Source organism: Chenopodium quinoa, unplaced genomic scaffold, assembly GCF_001683475.1.
Source record: "Chenopodium quinoa cultivar QQ74 unplaced genomic scaffold, ASM168347v1, whole genome shotgun sequence".
In the NCBI taxonomy this organism is placed as follows: Eukaryota; Viridiplantae; Streptophyta; class Magnoliopsida; order Caryophyllales; family Amaranthaceae; genus Chenopodium; species Chenopodium quinoa.
In genome coordinates, this window is record NW_018744066.1 from 767,868 (window position 1) to 788,000 (window position 20,133).

The 20,133-nt window shown below is 35.0% G+C and overlaps 1 protein-coding gene across 1 annotated transcript; it reads right to left on the minus strand.

Annotated features, from left to right (window-relative positions):
* Positions 1–13,870: 13,870 nt before the first annotated feature.
* Positions 13,871–19,167, minus strand: LOC110690883. The gene is made up of 5 exons (XM_021867782.1): positions 18,780–19,167; positions 17,733–17,950; positions 16,838–17,083; positions 16,314–16,462; positions 13,871–14,437 (listed from the first exon to the last, which is right to left on the minus strand). The coding sequence occupies exons 1-5, from the start codon at positions 18,867–18,869 to the stop codon at positions 14,241–14,243; spliced, it is 900 nt and encodes a 299-aa protein (XP_021723474.1). The 5' UTR covers positions 18,870–19,167; the 3' UTR covers positions 13,871–14,240.
* Positions 19,168–20,133: the final 966 nt, after the last annotated feature.

Sequence of the window (20,133 nt, forward strand, 5' to 3'; positions counted from 1 at the left end):
TATGTGTGGAGAAGAAAGGATCAACAAGATGTTAATGTTGTTGAAAAGGGACCCAAGTATGTTTGGGTTCCTAAAACTAATGTTTGATTTGCTCTTGCAGGCTAGAGTGAAGGGAGACACCTATTGGTATTTGGACAGTGGTTGCTCAAGACACATGTCCGGGGATAAAGATCAATTCCTTTCACTAGTGGCCTTTGATGGAGGAAGTGTCACCTTTGGGGATAACAACAAGGGAACCATCACTGGTTTAGGTAAGGTTGGTAAGACACTTTCTAACGCAATAGATGATGTTTATTATGTTGAAGGCTTGCAACATAATCTCTTGAGTATTTCTCAATTATGTGACAAAGGTAATATAGTTGAGTTTCAAGCCAACCTATGTCACATAGTTAACTCACAAACAGGAGAACTTGTATGTGAGGGAACCAGGAAGCATGATGTTTACATTACCTTCTTAGATAAAATCCCTCAAGACAAGTCCATCTGTTTGAGAGCTGTTTCTGACAATAATCAATGGATTTGGCATAAGAGGTTTGGACATGCTAGCCTAACACTTCTAAACAAACTTAAAACACGTGACTTAGTTGTAGGCCTTCCTAACATTAAGTATGAAGCTGATAAAGTTTGTTCTGAATGTGTAAGGGGGAAACAGGTCAAAAATTCTTTTAAGTCTAAAACTGTTTTGAGTACCAGCAGACCCTTCGAACTTGTACACATTGATTTGTGTGGTCCCATGAGAGTACAAAGTCGAAGAGGTCATAGATATGTCTGTGTTATGGTTGATGATTATTCCAGGTACACTTGGGTAATGATGTTACACACAAAGGATGAAACGTTTGAAGAATGGGTAACATTGGTGAAACAAGTGGAGAACCAGCTCACCCACAAGCTGGTCTCGGTAAGATCAGACCATGGTACTGAATTTGAAAATGCTAACTTTATTGATTATTGTAGGGAACATGGAGTTAATCACAACTTCTCAGCCCCTAGAACACCTCAACAGAATGGTGTTGTAGAAAGGAAGAATAGAACTCTTGAGGAGATGGCGAGGACGATGCTCATTGAGAGTGGTCTCCCAAAGAGTTTTTGGGGAGAAGCTGTTGACACTGCTTGCTATATATTGAATAGAGGTCTCATTAGACCAAAGTTAAATAAGACTCCCTATGAACTGCTTAAAGGTCGAAAGCCCAACATTACATATTTTCGCATTTTTGGATGTAAATGTTATGTGCATAATAATGGGAAGGACCAGCTTGATAAATTTGATCCTAGAAGTGATGAGGGAATCTTCCTTGGATACTCTTCTCACAGCAAAGCATATAGAGTCTTTAATAAAAGGACTCTTCGTGTTGAGGAGAGTGTCCATGTCATTTTTGATGAATTTAACATGTCTTCTGAGATTGCGCAGGTACAACCTGATGAAGTGATTGGATTGATGGATTTCACGGGGAACCAGTATACTGGTCCCACGGATGAAGTGCAAGCAGATCTAGGCCTACCAAATACTCCACCAGATGATAATGATGAAGTGCCTAGAGAAGAAAATGAAGATAATGAGGACTCTGAAGGGGAACCAAGTCCTGATGGTTCCTCAAATAATAGACAGGTAATGAGTTCAGGGGAAACAGAAGAAGGTACCACTCCTGAACCTGAGGTAAGTAATGATAGAGGAAACAGCATGAATGTGAATCCTCCTGGCTCCTCAGAAGAAGGAGAGATCCATGAACATGCTGGTTCCCAACTTAATGAGAAAGCACAAAACAGTCTTAATTTTAAAAGTTATAGATATCAATCTTCTCATCCCACTGATCAAATAATTAGTGATATAAATAAGGGGATTCAAACGAGAACAAATGTTTTTCAAAACTTTTGTGCTTTCTATTCTTTCCTGTCTAATGTAGAGCCTACTGACTATAAAATGGCATTGACTGATCCTGATTGGGTACTAGCTATGCAAGATGAGTTAAATCAGTTTCAGAGGAACCAGGTTTGGCACCTGGTTCCCCGTCCCAAGGAAAGATCAGTCATTGGCACTAGATGGGTCTTTAGAAACAAGTTAGATGACCTTGGTACTATAGTCAGAAACAAAGCAAGGCTAGTGGTGCAAGGGTACAATCAACAAGAAGGAATTGATTATGATGAGACGTTTGCACCAGTAGCTAGGCTAGAGGCTATTAGGATTTTAATTGCTTATGCTGCTCACATGAATTTTAAGCTGTTTCAGATGGATGTTAAGACTGCCTTCCTCAATGGATATTTAAAGGAAGAAGTATATGTGGAGCAGCCACCTGGTTTTGAAGATGCACTGTTCCCCCAACATGTGTACAAGTTGGACAAAGCATTATATGGGTTGAAACAAGCTCCGAGGGCTTGGTATGAAAGATTGTCCAATTTCTTGATGGCAAATGATTACAAGAGGGGAACAGTAGACAAGACCTTGTTCATAAGAACCAGGGGGAAACACTTGATTGTAGTACAAATTTATGTTGATGATATTTTATTTGGTGCTACTAATCAGGTTTTATGTGATGAATTTGCTAATCTTATGCAGAGTGAATTTGAAATGAGCATGATGGGAGAACTAGGATTCTTCCTAGGGCTGCAGATTAAGCAAATGGATGATGGAATAATGATCCATCAACAAAAGTACTTAAAAGAGTTGCTGAAAAAATTCGGCATGGAGAACAGCAAAGCTTATGATACACCTGTTCCCCCATCTACAAAATTAGATGCTGATCTTAAGGGAAAAGATGTTGAAGCTTCTCTTTATAGAGGAATGATAGGTTCTCTACTTTACCTAACAGCTAGTAGACCTGACATTGTGTTTTCTGTTGGTTTGTGTGCTAGGTTTCAAAGCAATCCAAAGGAATCTCACTTGAAGGCTGTTAGAAGGATACTTAGGTATCTTGTAGGAACAGCAAATCTGGGATTGTGGTACCCCAAAGGCAGTACCATTGATCTTATTGGATACACAGATGCAGATTATGCTGGTTTCTTAGTTGATAGAAAGAGCACATCAGGTATGGCACACTTTCTTGGCTCTTGTCTAATTTCATGGGGTTCTAAAAAGCAAAATTCAGTGGCCCTATCCACGGCAGAGTCTGAATATATAGCTGCAGCTTCATGCTGTTCCCAGCTACTGTGGATAAGGAACCAGCTGAAAGATTTTGGTGTTATTTATAAAAGTGTTCCTATTTTCTGTGATAACACTAGTGCAATCAATATTTCAAAGAATCCTGTGCAACACTCCAAGACAAAACACATTGAAATAAGACACCATTTTTTAAGAGACAATGTGGAAAAAGGATTGGTGGAGATGTTGTTTTGTAAAAGTGAAGATCAAATTGCTGATATCTTCACAAAGCCTTTGTGTAGAGAGTCTTTTTGTAGGTTAAGAGTCCTTTTAGGTCTAGTTAGACTTTAGGTATTGGCTTCAATTACTTCCTTCAATGATTGGTTAGAATGGTATTCTCTTGTATAGTGTGTGTACATACTTATGTTGATATCTTTCAAGTGTTGTGTAGATGGTTCAAAATCTCAAAAGGATTGAGAATCATTGTTGTAAGAAACAGGTGAAATCAGGCTGAATTGCCAGAAACAGCGTGACATGGTTCTATACAGGTACCAGCAAAGGGAAACAGCAGACCAGCTCTGATATGTCATCCGATAATATCTTTTATTTTCGGAAGATTACTATAAGATATTTCCTTTTGGAAGGAATTTATCTTATTTCAGTTATTTAATCCCATATAAAAGGCAAACATATCATATGCCTTATTTATAGTTGGTTGAGATAATTATGGTAAAAGATAATTACCAAATTTTTGATTTCAATTTTAAAAATATCCTTTACAGTTGCTTTTTATTGGCTCAACTAACTCTTTTCTTTCCTTCTTCTCTCTTTGTGCTTCATTGTTAAAATATACACTAACCCTTTGTGCAGATCATCAATCATCATCACTCGAAATTCTCTTTCTCTCTCTCGTATGCTTTAAATTCATCATTGTTCATTTGGTTACTGTTCACTCAAGGAACCAGCTCAGTCTCAGGGGGAACATCAGAAGGAAGCATAAATGTCCTTAAGCCCGAAGTTGGAGGAAATTCAGAAAAGTCAAAGTGAAAAGGATGAAATAGAGGTTGTTGGTTATTATGAGGAGACACCCACTGCTAAGACCATGGTACGAAGTAGAGTAACTCAATTAAAGAAGTTCACTGAGAAGGTGCAGGAGGAACAGTCCATTGACGCTGTTCCAGGAACCAAGAGAAAAAGGGTACCAGCAAGAACCTCCTTGCTTGATTGATGTGATGCTAGTTTTGCACTCGTTATGCAACAAGGAGAACATTCTGAATCAGTACATATCTCTCATGATTTATAAAAAAAAAAAAAAAAAAAAAAAAAAAAAAAAAAAAAAGAGGAACCAGCAGGTCAGGAAGTGGTTTTGAAACAGATTGGGGAATCACAAGAATATGCTTAGTAATACAATGATTTTGGTTTAAGCAGAGCATGGTGACAAAGATGAAGAGGAATCAGATGATAATACAGAAGATGTTGCAAAGTTTGAGGAGGAGGAAGGGAACGAGAATGATGATGAGGAGTGATGCTGTTTCTGTTCTTGTTTCCTCACCCTCATGTTTATTCTAAAATAACTGATTTTGTTGGTCTGTCTACTTCTCTCCATTCCATGAACTTTCTTTTTGGATGGATTTGGGCTTCTTTGGTTGAACTTTGTTGGCTTGTATGAACTACTAACTCTGCTATGGTATGAACTGTTTGACTAATCTCTTTTTGCAGCATAATGCTTGAATGGTGGTTGATGCCATTGTATGGATAAGCACATTAACTTGTGCACATTGCTTTTACTTGTGGATACTTTTTAATGATGCCAAAAGGGGGAAGTAGTCTGAAGTTGAAGCCTAAGGTTTAGCTAGTTTAGATTGAGTCAGTTTGAGTCTTTTTATTTCGTATTTTCTATTTTATGTTTAGGGAACCAGTTGGCCTAACTGACTTGTTCCAAAGAGTCTTGAGTCCTTGTCTTGAGTCCTTGAAGTTTTTGACGGTTTTCCTTTTGAGCATGTTCACAGGTTCAGGAACTTCAAGAGTTTGTCATCATCAAAAAGGGGGAATTTGTTGAGTCCCTTAGGTTTTGATTGATAGTTTTGAATGATGACAAACAGCTAAGGGAAACAGGTCCTTGAAAGTGTTCGATACAGTTGGGGGAACCAGCTAACATAGAACACTGTTTCCCCAGACAAGTTATTACTTACATGAGTTTTCTTATTGAACTAACTTGTCTTTATACAGGGAACAGTTATATGATAAAAGTGTTATGTACTGGTAGGGAACCAGTATGTAATGTTTCCATGGTTGCTACGTGGTAAAGCAGTCACATACTCTTTATTGTGCATTAACCATGTTACATGTGCAGTAGTTGAGTTGATTCCAAGACTTGGAGCATAGAAGCCTTTCGAAGATATTTCGAAGAAAGATTGTTTGCTCATAATAGAAGTATTCAAGGAAGATTCAAGTCTTGAAGATTACATGAAGAAAAGACGATTTATGCTTTAATATGTTATCTAGGTTTTCATGTAATATGCTCCGTAGTATGCTTGCATGTTTGGGTTATATAAGTGCTTAAAAGTATATTGAAGTATGATATGAAATCTGGTACAAAGTTGGAACAGGTTTCATAACATGTTTCAATTCAGGGAACCAGGTCGGGGAACCAGGTTCACTGTATTCGAGCTGCCGTTTTGGAAAAAGATTTTACAAAAAGATTTTTTCGAAAAGATTATCTTGAAAATATTTTGTGCAGCTGGAAATAAGATGAAATATTCTTGGTTACCTAAAATCTAGGAGTATTTATCTTAATTGATTCTATCTTTGTGATTAAATCAAATAAGATAAAAACTTTCCTAAAATTACATTATATCTTATTCTCTAAGATTGTGTGATTTAAGGAAACTAGGTTTTAGGAATCTAAGCTTATATAAACTCATCTTATTTCACATATTTCGTGTGCCTCTCCAGAAATTAAAAGAGCAATTATTTGAGAGCATATACTTAAGCACTAATCCCATTCATCAAGTCATATACAAGAGCATTCTAGTACTTAAACTTTTTCTCTTAATTAGCTTCGTAGAAGTGAGATCAAAGGAGAGTTTTTGATTCTTGTATTGAGTCTTTAACAAAGGGGTTAAAGGCTGGGTGAGTGTTTGTGAGTTCAAACACATTGGGCTTACGAGTGTAAGTCGAGAGCACACTCGGAGTAGAGTGTGGGGTTTGCTGGTTCCCGGAGTAGGGAACAGCAGAGTGTTCTTTGTCTTTGTTTTTCGGAGTAGATTAATAAAGAACTTAGGATAGGAGGACGTAGGCCTGAGTTGGCTGAACCTCGTTAAATTTGTTGTGTTCTTTATTGCTTTGTTTTATTTCGTTAAATTTGTTGTCTTCTTTATTGCTTATTTATATTCCGCTGCGTACGGGAACCAGCACAACTGGTTCCTCACACATAATCCGAAAAGAAGCAAAATTAGCCAACGATTACTTAACACTCAATTCACCCCCCCCTCTTGAGTGCCCATTGAACCTTCAGCGAAAAAATGTAAAAAAATTGACTGGGTGGAACCATCCAATTTGCCTTTAAACGACCAATTTACCGGTTTACTACTTGCACCAATTTCATTAACACAAGCTTCCCACGAACATTTATGAGAACATAAAATGATCATATATGGATCCAAACGGTATTATATGAACTCGAGATGTATCCCCTAAAATTTCAATGCTTTTTGACACGGGTTCTTGAAAATTCGTAATTTCTCAAAAAGCGTGGATGTTAACCTTCAATTTTGGATATTTTTTTTTACTTTTCTTTGCCCGGAAATAAAAATTGCCGAAATGATTACCATAATCCCTTATACCCTCCGGAAGTCCATTTGAGTAGGTGCAACCATCCTATTTGCCTTTAAACTGCCAATTTACGGTTTACAACTTGCATCGATTAAATTAACTCAAGCCTACTACGAACATTTATGACAACATATAATGATCATATATGGTTCCAAACGACATTATATGATCCTGAGATGTATCCCCTTAATTCTCAAAACTTTTCGACACTGGAGCTCGAAACATCCCAAATTTTTTGACTTTTTTTCTTCCGGAAATAAATATTGCCGAAATGTTTACCATGGTCTCTAATATCCTCCGGGAGTGCCATTGGGTGGGTGGAACAAACCAATTTGCCTTTTTTTTGGTGATAAGGAGCAATATAGTACGCCATAACAGGCTTAAAGCTAGAAGTTAAATAATTACAAATCATAAAGTGCATCAAAGGAGCTAGCTAGCTAGAGTTATTGTCCATTAAATGACCAAAGGTGGGTCTATTGTTCAGCCCTACACAACTAGATGGATCTGGAGGAGCATATATTACATGAAATCGATCCATCAACAAAAGGTTGTTGCTAAAAACATCAGATAGAGTTAGAGTCCGCCCTTTTTCTTTGGCTAGAATATTTGCTTCCTTCACCTTCTTCCTTGGCACATTCATTAGCAATATGGATGGATTTTCTTGAGCTAGGTCCCTGCGCATATCATATAGAAAGTATGTTTCATCAGTTGGAGTGTTGATGGAATTTATACCCAGAACCCCTCTTTGATAGTCAGAATAAATACAAATTGAGGTCCATCCCATATTTGAGCACAAAGTCATAGCAGTTAGAATAGCAAACAGTTTAGCTTGAAGAGAATTAACAGCTGGTATATGAGCCCCCACCCCCTGAACCCAGTCTCCTTTGTCATTTATACATAAACAAGCTATACCAGTAGAAGAAGAAGCTGTAGAGAAAGCAACATCCACAAATAGGGACAAATTTAAGGGAAGGAATAGGTTTATTGATCAAGAGATTAGAGGGACATGTACCCTGCTCAGAGATGAGGGTAATATCCTGAATGGTGGACTTAACGCCTTTAAACCACTGGTCGAGGGCCATGGTTTCTTGTTGAACACCCAGCAGTTTCTCCTAACCCATAGTTTCCACAACATAACTGCAAACGCTAGATTCCAAGGGGCATAGAAGATATGGGTAACTGATGTAATTTGCAGAATAGAAGCAATCTAACTCTAAAAACAGGAAGGATTTGCAGATTAACACCAATTTTCCTTTAAACGGCCAATTTACCGGTTTACAACTTGCACAGATTTCATTAACTCAAGCCTACCACAAACATTTATGACAACATATAATGGTCATTTATAGTTCCAAACGACATTATATGACCCCGATATGTATCCCCTAAAATTTCAAGACTTTTCGAAATTGGGCCCCAAAACCTCCAAAATTTCTGAAAAAGCGTGGATAATAGTATTCAATTTTGTAATTTTTTGACTTTTTCGCCCGCAAATAAAAATTGCCGAAATTTTTATCATGGTCCTTAATATCCTCTGGGGGTCCAATTGGGTTGGTGGAACCATCCAATTTGTCTTTAAACGGCCATATTACTTACTGATTTATAACTTGCACGGATTTCATTAACTCAAGCCTACTACGAACATTTATGACAACATATAAAGATCATATATGGTTCCAAACGATATTATATGACCCCGATATGTATCCCCTAAAATATTAATACTTTTCTACATCGGGCCTCGAAATCTGCAAAATTTCTCAAATAGCATGGATATTAGTCTTCAATTTTGAAATTTTTTGATTTTTTTCTCACCCGAAAATAAAAATTACCAAAATAATTACCATGGTCCTAATACCCTCCGGGAGTATAATTGGGTGGGTGGAACCATCCAATTTGCTTTTAAACGACCAATTTATCGGTTTACAGCTTGCACCGATTTCATTAATTCAAGCCTACCACAAACATTTATGATAACAAATTATGATCATATAAGGTTCCAAACGACATTAGATGACTCCGAGATGTATCCTATAAAATTTCAAGACTTTTCGACACCGGTCCCTGAAACCTCCAAAATTTCTCAAAAAGTGTGGATATTAGCCTTCAATTTTGGGATTTTTGACTTTTTTTCGCACAGAAATAAAAATTGCCGAAATGTTTACCATGGTCCCTAATACCCTCTGGGAGTGCAATTAGGTGTGTGGAACCATTCAATTTGCTTTTAAACGGCCAATTTACCGGTTTACAACTTGCACCGCTTTACCAGTTTATAACGACCAATTAAATTAACTTGCACCGAACCCGACTTGAACCGAAATTGACCCAATTTTGTTTTAACCCGTCAAAACCAAAATTTAACCCGACTTGTTAATAACTTGACGTGAATTCAACCAGACCCGTTCCTAACCTGACCCGAATATAACCATACCTGTGACAAACCCGACTCGAAATCAACCTGACTTATTATTGACCTGACCTAAATTCAATCCGACTTATTATTGACTCAACCCGAATTTTACCTGACCTATTACTAACCCGACCCAAAAATTCAACCCGTTTTTTTACTAACCCGACTCGAAATCAACACGACTTGTTATTGACCCGACCTAAATTCAACCCAAATTGTTTCGGACCCGATTTCAAATCACCTTAAATGCAATTTAGACCACTTTATTATTGTTGATCAAAGCATTTTGTCTCGGGAGACCAAGTCGGTCCAGGCGAGCAAAAGAAAGGAGTGTCATCCTCAAACTTAAGACTTAAATATAGTATATATTTGTTGTATGGTCAAAGGAGATAATTATCAAATCCCTTGACAATGCGTATGTCAAATCCCCGAACTTCACATCATCAAGATAACCTGTGCAATACTGCTCCCCAATAATACAGTGTAATAATTGGATCATCACAGGGTCATTGAAAGGCGAAGGCCATGACCAAAAGAAAACACACAAAAGCACGCAATCAGCAAAGCTGAGTACATACAAGCTACAACGTACCAAGCCTAGCATGCTCAACTAATTAAAGTAAATAAACATACAACATAAATTCATTAATCAAGACTCCACACTTAAACAATTCAATCGACTCAACATACTTGCTAATCAATTCCAAACACTTGACTCTTTATATTTAATTTAATTAATTTAGTTGGAGTAAGAAATAGACGAGGTTGTCCAATCCACCAAATCATTTTGGTCCCAAATGACCATTTAAAATAAAAGTTTAGCGCGATGCAAGAATGGGTGCGACTCCATTCTCACAAAGTTAGTCTAGGATCCCATCTAACTTTCATTATAAAATAAAATGTAAATAACAAAAGAAAAGAGGACATGTTGATCAAACAAGCCTCGGAAATCCACGGGCTACCACCGTGTACCCCAACCCATAATTGTCAATACTCTAGAAGTGCACGCTTTCTAGAGTTTTATTGCTCATCCATGTTTCACTTTACGTGACTACAATTTTAATTAATAGCCGATTCAATCAAGAAGACCATACATAACAATCATACATCAATTCACTTTTAATCTTATTTAGGACAATGGTGATCACATCACAAATTGACCTTTAATTTCATTAAACTTCCAAATTATCCAAATTGTTGAACATAGTCAATCCACCTAGCCATTTCGGCTTAATCCACTTTTACTCAACATAATAACAAGTCATGCTTGATTTATAAATAAAATAAATAACAACCTTGTGGAATAATTAATAAATTTATTCCACTTAAATCATTCAATTCCAATCCTTTAATAATCCAAATGTGGTTAACAAACCAATCCAATAAAATTATGTTTGTATCAACATTCCATACAAACAATTAATCCAATATAATTCAACATGTTTGCATCCATAATTCCATACAAACATAATCAATTCACCAAAACATGTCTCATAAACATAAGCACATGAATTAATTAAATGTATAACCAAACAATTTTCATCCAAGTGTTCTCTAATCATGAAACTAAGTTCTTTTCTTTGGTACCTAAACATGATACTACTTACAACGAAGTAGACATGTACGTACCTCGTATAAACAATCCTTTGTGCCACTTTTAATCACTTAAAAGTCTCCTAAGAAATAATCACTTCCTAGAAAACAAGCAACAATAATAAATTAATACTTAACCAAATTTCCAGCAATATAATTTAGATTAAAACTCCTTAAAACTTCATTAAAAACATGTTTTTATGGTTAATTATGCATTAGAAATACAATAGGAACAAAAGCCCCAATTTAATTAGTCATAAGAACCCTAAAATCCCAATTTAAATAAATTGAAACCCTAGGTTTTTAAAATTATAAAATCTGAAATTTATAACAACAATTATAATCTGAAATTATTAGTTTAAAACATAAAAATATGATTTTGACACTAAAAATATAAACTTTATACTATAAAATCAAAACCCAAAACTAATTATAAACATTAAGCATAAAAAAAATTCGTTAAAAATCAAAAACTGCCCGAAAATCATATTTAGAAGCTGAATTTGGCCACGAGAGGGTGGTGCTCATTACCAAAGGTATTGAGTCTTTCTTAAAACATTGTTTCCACATGGAAAACACTACTTTTTTTGTCAAAATCGAATGAGTTCAGAACCTGATCGGGATTAAAACGGGATTAATATTAACGAACCAAAATCTAAACATTAAAACACGAATTTACGTGTTCAAAATAATCTGGAATTAAGTTAAACTAATTAGTAGTATAATCACCAAAATTTCAAAACATCATTACTATAAAAGCCCTAAATCGATTGTTCATAAAAACCCTAAAATCATGATTTTCAATGATTAAAAACCCTAGGTTATTAAATTTACAAAATCTGAAAATTATAACATTTGTAAAATCTGAAATTATAAAGTTTAATCATCAAAATACAATTTGATACTAATTAAATTAATTTCAAACAATAAAATCAAAACCCATAATCAATAATTATAATTACACAAATTAATAAAACAAAGGAGAAAGAAAATAAGACTAACCTTTTGTATGGGGAAATTTTTGGGAATGTATGGGGTATTTACAGGAGAGAGAGTGGTGTAGGGTTAGTTTTAAGATTGGGCCTCATAAAATTAATGGGCCTCATAAGATAAATGAAATGGGCTAGCTTTGTTTAATATGTATGGCATAAATTGTTGAATGGACAATTAAAAATCCTTTTAGAACAAAATCAATCATTAACCCAAAAATAATTTGGAACTTTAAAACTTAAATCCCGGAAAAACACATATAAATATTATTAATAAAATAAAAATTCATTTATAATATATTTATAAATATGGGGATTACAGTCAGTGTGTTCGGTTTAGGGCAGAATGGCTGAGGCTTATTTTCTGACCTTGAAGCTCTGTTCAGATTTTTTTTTTCTTGTCCTGGATGACACTAGACTGGTAAAGAAGGGGAAGAACTGGATGAAGCAGCAATTATTCAGAAATTTTGTTTTTTTCTTTTTTTGTTTTGGGAAAATTCGTTGATGATGGATTTAGGATAAGAAAACTGGAGTGATTCTGTTTTGCTGCTACTTTGTTGCTGCTATATTCACGACATTTTTTTTGCCTACTACGGCTAGTTTTTGTCTGCTTCAACAGAAAAATTAGTCATTGCTTTTTTTTTTTTTTTTTAATTATTTTTTGTAATTAGGTATGGTTAGTGGTGAGTTAATTAGCGTGAAAATAATTTTGAGTCCTAAAAGGTGAGCAAAAAAAATTGAGTACCTAAAAGGTGAAAAATTGAAGAATTGAGTACCTGATTATACTCTTAAGTCTTAACTCATTTAGGGTGGCTCTATGTTTTGCAGTTTTGTGCCATAGGCTCATAGCCGTTTGCCTGTTTGTGAATTGATGATGGTAATTTTGTTTTTTTTTTTGGGTTTAATAATGGTAATTATTGAAAAGCAAGGTATACATTTATAAGGCAATACGAAAAATAACGATTAAGCTTATGTCAAGTAGTTTGATTTTTTAAAACCTAAGGTAATATCCATGCTTTTTGAGAAATTTCGAAGGTTTTGGGGCTGGGGTCGAAAGGAAATGAGATTATGGGGGGTACATCTCGGGGTCATATAATGCCGTTTGGAACTATAAATGATCATTGTATGTTGTCATAAATGTTCGTGGTAGGCTGGAGTTTATTAAATCGGTGCTAATTGTAAACTGGTAAATTGACCGTTTAAAGGAAAATGGTTGGTTCCACCCACCCAATTGGACTCTTGGAGGTTATTAGGGACCATGGTAAACATTTGGGCAATTTTTATTTTCGGGAAAAAAAATTCAAAATATTTCAAAATTGAAATCCACTATTTTTGAGAAATTTGGGATGTTTTGAGGCCCGGTGTCGAAAAGTTGATGCATCTTGGGGTCATATAATGTCGTTTTGAACCATATATGATCATTATATGTTGTCATAAATGTTCATAGTAAGCTTGAATTAATTTGATCCGATGCAAGTTGTAAACCAGTAAATTGGCCGTTTAATGGCAAATAGAATGGTTCCACCCACCCAATTGGACTCTTGGAGGGTATTAGGAACCATGTTAACATTTCGACAATTTTTATTTCTGAGTGCAAAAAAGTCAAAAACTTCTAAAATTGAAGGTTAATATCCACGTAATTTTTATTTGAGAAATTTTGGAGGTTTCGGCCAGAGAAGTGGAAATCTAATTAAAGTAGAAATCTAATTAAGGGAGTAGTGTTGTAGGAAAACCTTTATTTTTTAAGCATTACACAACAAGGCCGGTCTATAAGGGGTTATTCAGTCAATATAATAGGGAGTTTTCCGTTTTTTACAAGCCAGCACATATATAAATGCAATGTGCCACCTATATATTTTTAAAACAATGTTTACCCTATTTGCTTAGGGTTTGATGTCGCTTTCAAAGCAAAGGGAGTACATTACATCTCTCCCTAGCAAATTAAAATACTTTTTAGCATGACAGCAGAAATTTCTCCAAGAATCTACAACGTTGTCCATTACCTTTAAATGCATTTACCACTTTACCATTGATGTTCCTCATGGTAAACTAAACACTTCAAAAGTGAAGAAAAAGAAATATAATTTACTAAGATATACTCGTTGAATACAACATGAAAACCTTCTACCCTCACAGTAACAACATGGACACCTTCTACCCTCACAGTAAGATAAAAAGACATTGATATGCAAATTGTTTAACAGGTATAAAACTCATCTTCACTTTGAACCTAGACATCGTAATTCTTCTCATACTATCCATCTATTGTACGATGCATATGTTGAAATTAATTTTAATGTACTTGGCATGGGTGGAGTGATTTGGTTAGTCCATAAGCCTTTTAAGCATGATGTTCCATGTTGTGGAATCCAGGGAGGAGAGAGGTAATGAAGCCGAAAACTATCATCTGAATCTCTTTAACTATACCCCACCATTGGTTGCCTCCTTCAACTCCGGCCTCTGGAGCAGCTTCATTTTCAGCAATACGTTCTGCACCATCTGCTGGTGGATTGTCATTTTCTGCACCAGGTTCTGCATCTGTTGCAGGGAAGTTAATGCAACGCACACATCAGTAGAACATCACAAGTCATAATAGAATAACAGAACAATTAACCAGTAGAGGAAGTACAATATTATTGTTAGTAAAAATATTCACACGAAACTCCAACATAAGGCAGATTAATTGACACTAAAATTCTTACTAGTGTTTGATTCTTGTTCATTAATTACCTTATCTAAGGGTGATTGACATCAAATAGAAGAGTTATCTTTGAGTTTAACTCGCCAAATACTATTCTTAATAAGTTAATATAAGATAAGACCTTGTTCTAGAATGAAATTTCACCTCCTAGATAATACTTCTATCATATGAAATTAACCTCCCCATAAATGATTTTGCTGCAAACATGCAGGCCTCATGGATAATTGGAGAGTTTGTCTGGTTTTGGTGCGTTCACTAATCAATTTCTTCAAATACTTTTTACACACACTCACTATAAAGTCCCTTTATATATTCTGTATCCTATAAAGTACATCCAGCATTGGCCTCCACAACAATCCATGTCTATCAGTGGCCTTCATCGGCAATCAATCACGAGTCAAAGAATAGCTTCTTACTGAATACTTCATTCTTATTGGGCTATATGATATGGATCTTGATGACCCAATGGACAAATTGAATGCAACGACTTCTAAGGGCAATAATTCAATGGCAAAGAGCCAAAGACACTAAATCCGAAGTTAAAAACCTGTTCAAAGTCTAAATAAGAATTTCACAATTAGGTTTACGCACAACAGCTCAACTCATATTATCATCTCTACTCTTAAAGAATACAATGACACCTTAATATAAGGTTACTTGACTACTATAAACCTTAAAGAAATAAAACATCAAATTAATAGAATTAAATTCTAATATTCCTAACTGTCCTAATGTGAAATTGTCCATTTTTTTCTCCAGCTAATTTCATGAACTGAAATGTTTACCACAATCCCAAAACTATACATAATATGATCTCCTTTCCCAGTCCTCAGTCCCCACTCTCCCATGAAACAAATTACTTACTCTACTAACCATCTTCTTGGTCATCTGACACTGGTGATCACAATCTACAAAACAGTGTTTGTAGCACCTTCATTTCTATTCTACATATTTGCTCATCATCTTTAACCTCTACTACTTCCTCCGTTTTATTAGATGCATCACGTTCTAAATAAGAAAGTTACAAATTAAATGCATTACTTTCCTTTTTTTATTTAATAAATTCTTTCAATCTCTTTCATATCACATGGGTCCTTCATTTTCTCTCTCTATTCTCATCTCCAAAAAAATGCCTAGGAATCCATGTTTTTGCAAATGACATGTCTAAAAAAAAGGAAGTATAAAGTATGAAGCAATTTGTATTCTTGCAAATTATTCAAACACAATAGCCTCAATATTCTTGTACAATTTAATCCCAGGCTACAGTATGAATACTATCTGATCCAATATCTCCTGATACCATCACTTAATACACCTTGAGAACTGCAAATGCTCCATAGAATCCCATGTACTCATGTAAATATGTAAACCCCCTCCAAATTAGGAAAGGGGGAGGGGAAGATAAAGGCCATGGAGAAAAGAAAATGTTGTATATTTTATGGATGACAGATGATAATTAAGTAATGTATGTTGCAAAATCAACTCATCAGGAAAACTCAATTTTTACGCTATCAGTGATTCAGTGCTCAAGCAGACAAAAACGCATCACATCTAGACTTCATAACAACCTTAAGATGGTGATGATAATTAAGTAATGTATGTTGTAAATACTCATGAAACAGATAATAATCCAGAGTGACTTTTTTCTTCAGCAATTATCACCCAAAATGCATGCAATGTACAAGATTTCTATAAAAAAAAAAGATAGATTACCAGCAGCAGCTGCAGCAACATTATCATCCCCTTGTCTAACAATTGGGTCAACCCTGGCAGCAGGCCTTGGTGGCCGGGGTGGAGCAGCTGCCCTGTGCATTGCTTGTGAAATCCAACGCATAAGTGGAGTTAAAGCTCCAGTCTGGTATCTGCATCCCAATACAAAGACTGAGTAATTGTAGATTTTTAAGTGAAAGAGTGCAACGAGAGGTATCCTAAATAAGAAACGTGCATTTTGTGAATGATGATCCAAAAAGCTAATTCAGACATTTTTAGTTCGAGTGCTTTGCCCCGATGATCGGCCACCTGTGGGATGGACTCCACACAAAAATTCCATACCACAAAGCTTTCCAGTCTTTTGTGAATGATGATCCAAAAAGCTAATTCAGTGCATAAATCTAAAAGACTAAAAGTAAAGTTTAAAGAAACACAAAAGCACAGAACTTTGAGGTTAAGAGTTTTATTTTAGACTTAAGTGAAGATGCATTAGATAAAGACCCATAATTGCACTAATTTATACTTACAAGTAGACGATAAAGGCAAAGAACACAAGCAGAGCAAGCCTTTGTCTCGACCCATCTTGGTTAAATATAAAGATCACAGCTGCCAACTTTAATATAAGCAGCAAGTCAAGCTGAAATGCGATCTGAAATCTCCGTACAACAATTTGTCTTTGAGGTCCAAGCTGAGGTTGCTGTTGCTGTGGCTGCTGCTGGCCCGCCTGGCTTTGCTCCCCACTAGCAGTTCCAGCCTCAGAAGAGGCTACTCTCCTGTTACCATTGAGCAATAAAATTATTAGGTTATGCTGCCTCATCTCTCATTTCTTGTAGAACAGAACCATTCCACCCCTTTTATAAGTTTGTTCGGTTCCCACAACCCATTTTTTCATATAAAAGTGCGTACATGATTATTGTCTAATAATTTAATCATCAGACTCTTAGTTTGGTAAACAAATAAATGTAATACACATTGTAATATCAATCTAGCAAATCCTAATCAACCTACAAATGCCAAAGACTCTGGACCAGAAGTCCACAACAAATAACGAACAAAAATCATTTACTTGAAGAATAACAGAGCACCGGGTATGAGAACCAAATAAGTAAAATGTCAAAGAGATCAAATTCTACATCTAGTCTAGACAAACTGGTAAAGTAAAAGGTGAAAACAATACGTTTGCTTTGCTACCATTATCTCTTACCGCAGAAAATTCTGCCAAAAACATTAGAAAGGTTACCTATTCCCCTGATCCTTTCTTGTCGAGGGGACTATTCCAACTACACTCGACTTATAAACTAATCAATCATAAATAAGGGTATATGAATAACAAAATCAAAAAGTGTTGTAGAGAAGTTACAAAAATATTAGCCGGTAAATTAAACACTAACATGCTTGAAACATTCCGAAATCAATACTTACGTTGGTGTGCTGTATGTAAGAGGAATGAGAGTATCAGTGGGAATCCCAGTGACAGTTCCCATAAATGGAAGCATCGGAACAGCATAAATGCCTGGTCCACGATTATTCTGCTCTAAGTTCTGCGCATTAGCAATACCTGGAAGTAGTGTGGGGTACATGATCGGTAACATATTGACACCACCATGTTGTAGAGGTGGAAAATAAGGGAAATTTGGCACCTGAGACAACATGTCAACTACAAAGTGAGATAGCGTGACAACAAAGTGAAACACCGAATCATGATAATACAATTCAAACAATAATCAGCTCACAAAGAAAATTCATAACAATTCCATAAGTCATAACCATGATATAGACGTTCACACAAAGCGCTTCCGGCCAATATGTTCCCACAATCCCACATTTATAGGCTCCTATTATCATCAAACTTCAAAAAACTATAATTGAACGATTTAAGTCCTTCGAAATTGAGGCAAGACAAACCTTTTTTAGGGAGAAATTCTATATTGTACATTTGTTCTCAACATTGCACAATGAGTCAATGATCTCTTGTAAAACTAAGTTCCCCATTCATTAAGCAAAATAACATACATCAAAACCCTACAACAAAGCCTTAAATTATTCCTAAATAATAATTGGTTAAAGTCTTTTTGCTTATATGAGCGGAATCAAACTAGCTTAATTGGTTAAAGTCTTTTTGCTTATATGAGCGGAAGCAAACTAGCTTAATTGGTTAAAGTCTCGAAGTTCGCACCCATGATCAAATCCCGTACACTCTCAGCACACCAAAATAAACTATAGAGTGGCTAACAAGAAATCCTTAATTTCACAGAATTAACATAAATAAGCAGAACATAAACAATTAACATCCAACAAATCAAAAAACACAGGCATTAAACCTAAAGCCAAAAAAGTTCACAAATTGACAAAATTACACACTTAAATCAATCAAATTGACAATGAAATTAAAATTGAAAACCCTAAAAACAGATCTTAATCATAAATTTTTTTTTAAAAAAACAAGATTAATCAGCAGTAGAATAAAACCTGAGGAAGTTTAAGATCATCTTGAGAAGGTTTAGGAGGAGGTGTAGAATTGTCGGAAACGGTGGGCTGATTATCGGAGTTTTCCGCCATTGTTGTTTATCCGATTTTCTCTCTCCTCGGTAATAATGGTACCGGCGATCACTGACTTCGCTTCAATGTTTTTGCTTCGCAACAATTTTTTGATTTTTTTTTTTTTTAAACAATTTTTTTGATTTTTTTTCTTTCTTTCTTTTCGTTTGGGATAATTTGGAAGTACAAAGAAATTAGGAAAAGGAAAATAGAGAGTAAAATTAAACGTGGAGTTTATCATGGGTGCCAATGGAATGTTGCCACGTAAGCAAATTTTACAATTAAGTCATCATAATTAGGGTCGGGTCGGTTGATTTGAGTCTAAAATCTGGCCCATGTTACGAAAGTATGTCTAAATTTCACACAACGACAAACTTTTTTATGGTTTAGATAGCTTTAAAAGAAGGGCAATGAGAATCAATCTCATAATCACCCAACATCAAAAAGACATATTTAAGCCTCTAACCACTTAAGTTTTTTTGGCTTCACTCAAAATTTGAGTTAGAAATACAGTCATTTACGTAGTATATATGCTACGGATTATGGAGTATGGATTGTACCATTGCTCATATAGTCATATATGGAGCTATGGACCGCACCTAGTAGTTGGCGAAGTTCCATGCACCTAACCATTGTTGGTATAGTTGAATTTTTTTTTTTTTTTTAAATAATGAAAGCAGTTGGTTGATAAATTACTTTTTTCCATATAGTTTCATTTAGATTTTTGAATAATAAATTAAATAAAAAGTTATTTATTAAATACAAAGTATTGAGTATAAATGAAGTATATACTTCGTATTTGATAACTTACAAATACAAAGTACTGAGTATAAATTTAAAATTAGTTAGAAGAATTTTGATGATAATTAATTGGATATTTTTTTGGCAATTTGATCTGATTTCCCACTAATTAAGAAGCATGGGTTTTCTATTAAAAAAAAAAAAAAAAAAAAAAAAAAAAAAAAAAAAAAAAAAGAAGAAGAAGAAGCATGGTTTTTAACCAGAATTAAGATTTAGTTTGGGTTGTTAGATCACTATAATCAAGCGATCAAGATATCATGCGTGTCAATTATAGCATTGTTCTAATTTTTTAACACTCCAAACTTCTTTCTAATCCTCTTTACCTAGCTTAAAATTTGTTTCATTTACTTTTGTATCAATTTAATCTATTATACTGTTTTATTTTCTTTTACTTTTAATCAAAAGGACAATATAAGTTAAACAATTTTAGAGCAAAATGATTTAAGAGTTTGTTATATTAATGTTGTTATTCAATTATTATTTA

Coding starts and splice junctions, on each gene's coding strand:
- LOC110690883 (XM_021867782.1), bottom strand. CDS start 18,869: ATGGCGGAAAACTCCGATAATCAGCCCACCGTTTCCGACAATTCTACA. Junction 16,463..16,837: donor TTTGCCTTTATCGTCTACTT/GTAAGTATAAAT, acceptor ATTGGGATGCAG/ATACCAGACTGGAGCTTTAA. Junction 14,438..16,313: donor TGTTGCTGCAGCTGCTGCTG/GTAATCTATCTT, acceptor TCCCTGCAACAG/ATGCAGAACCTGGTGCAGAA.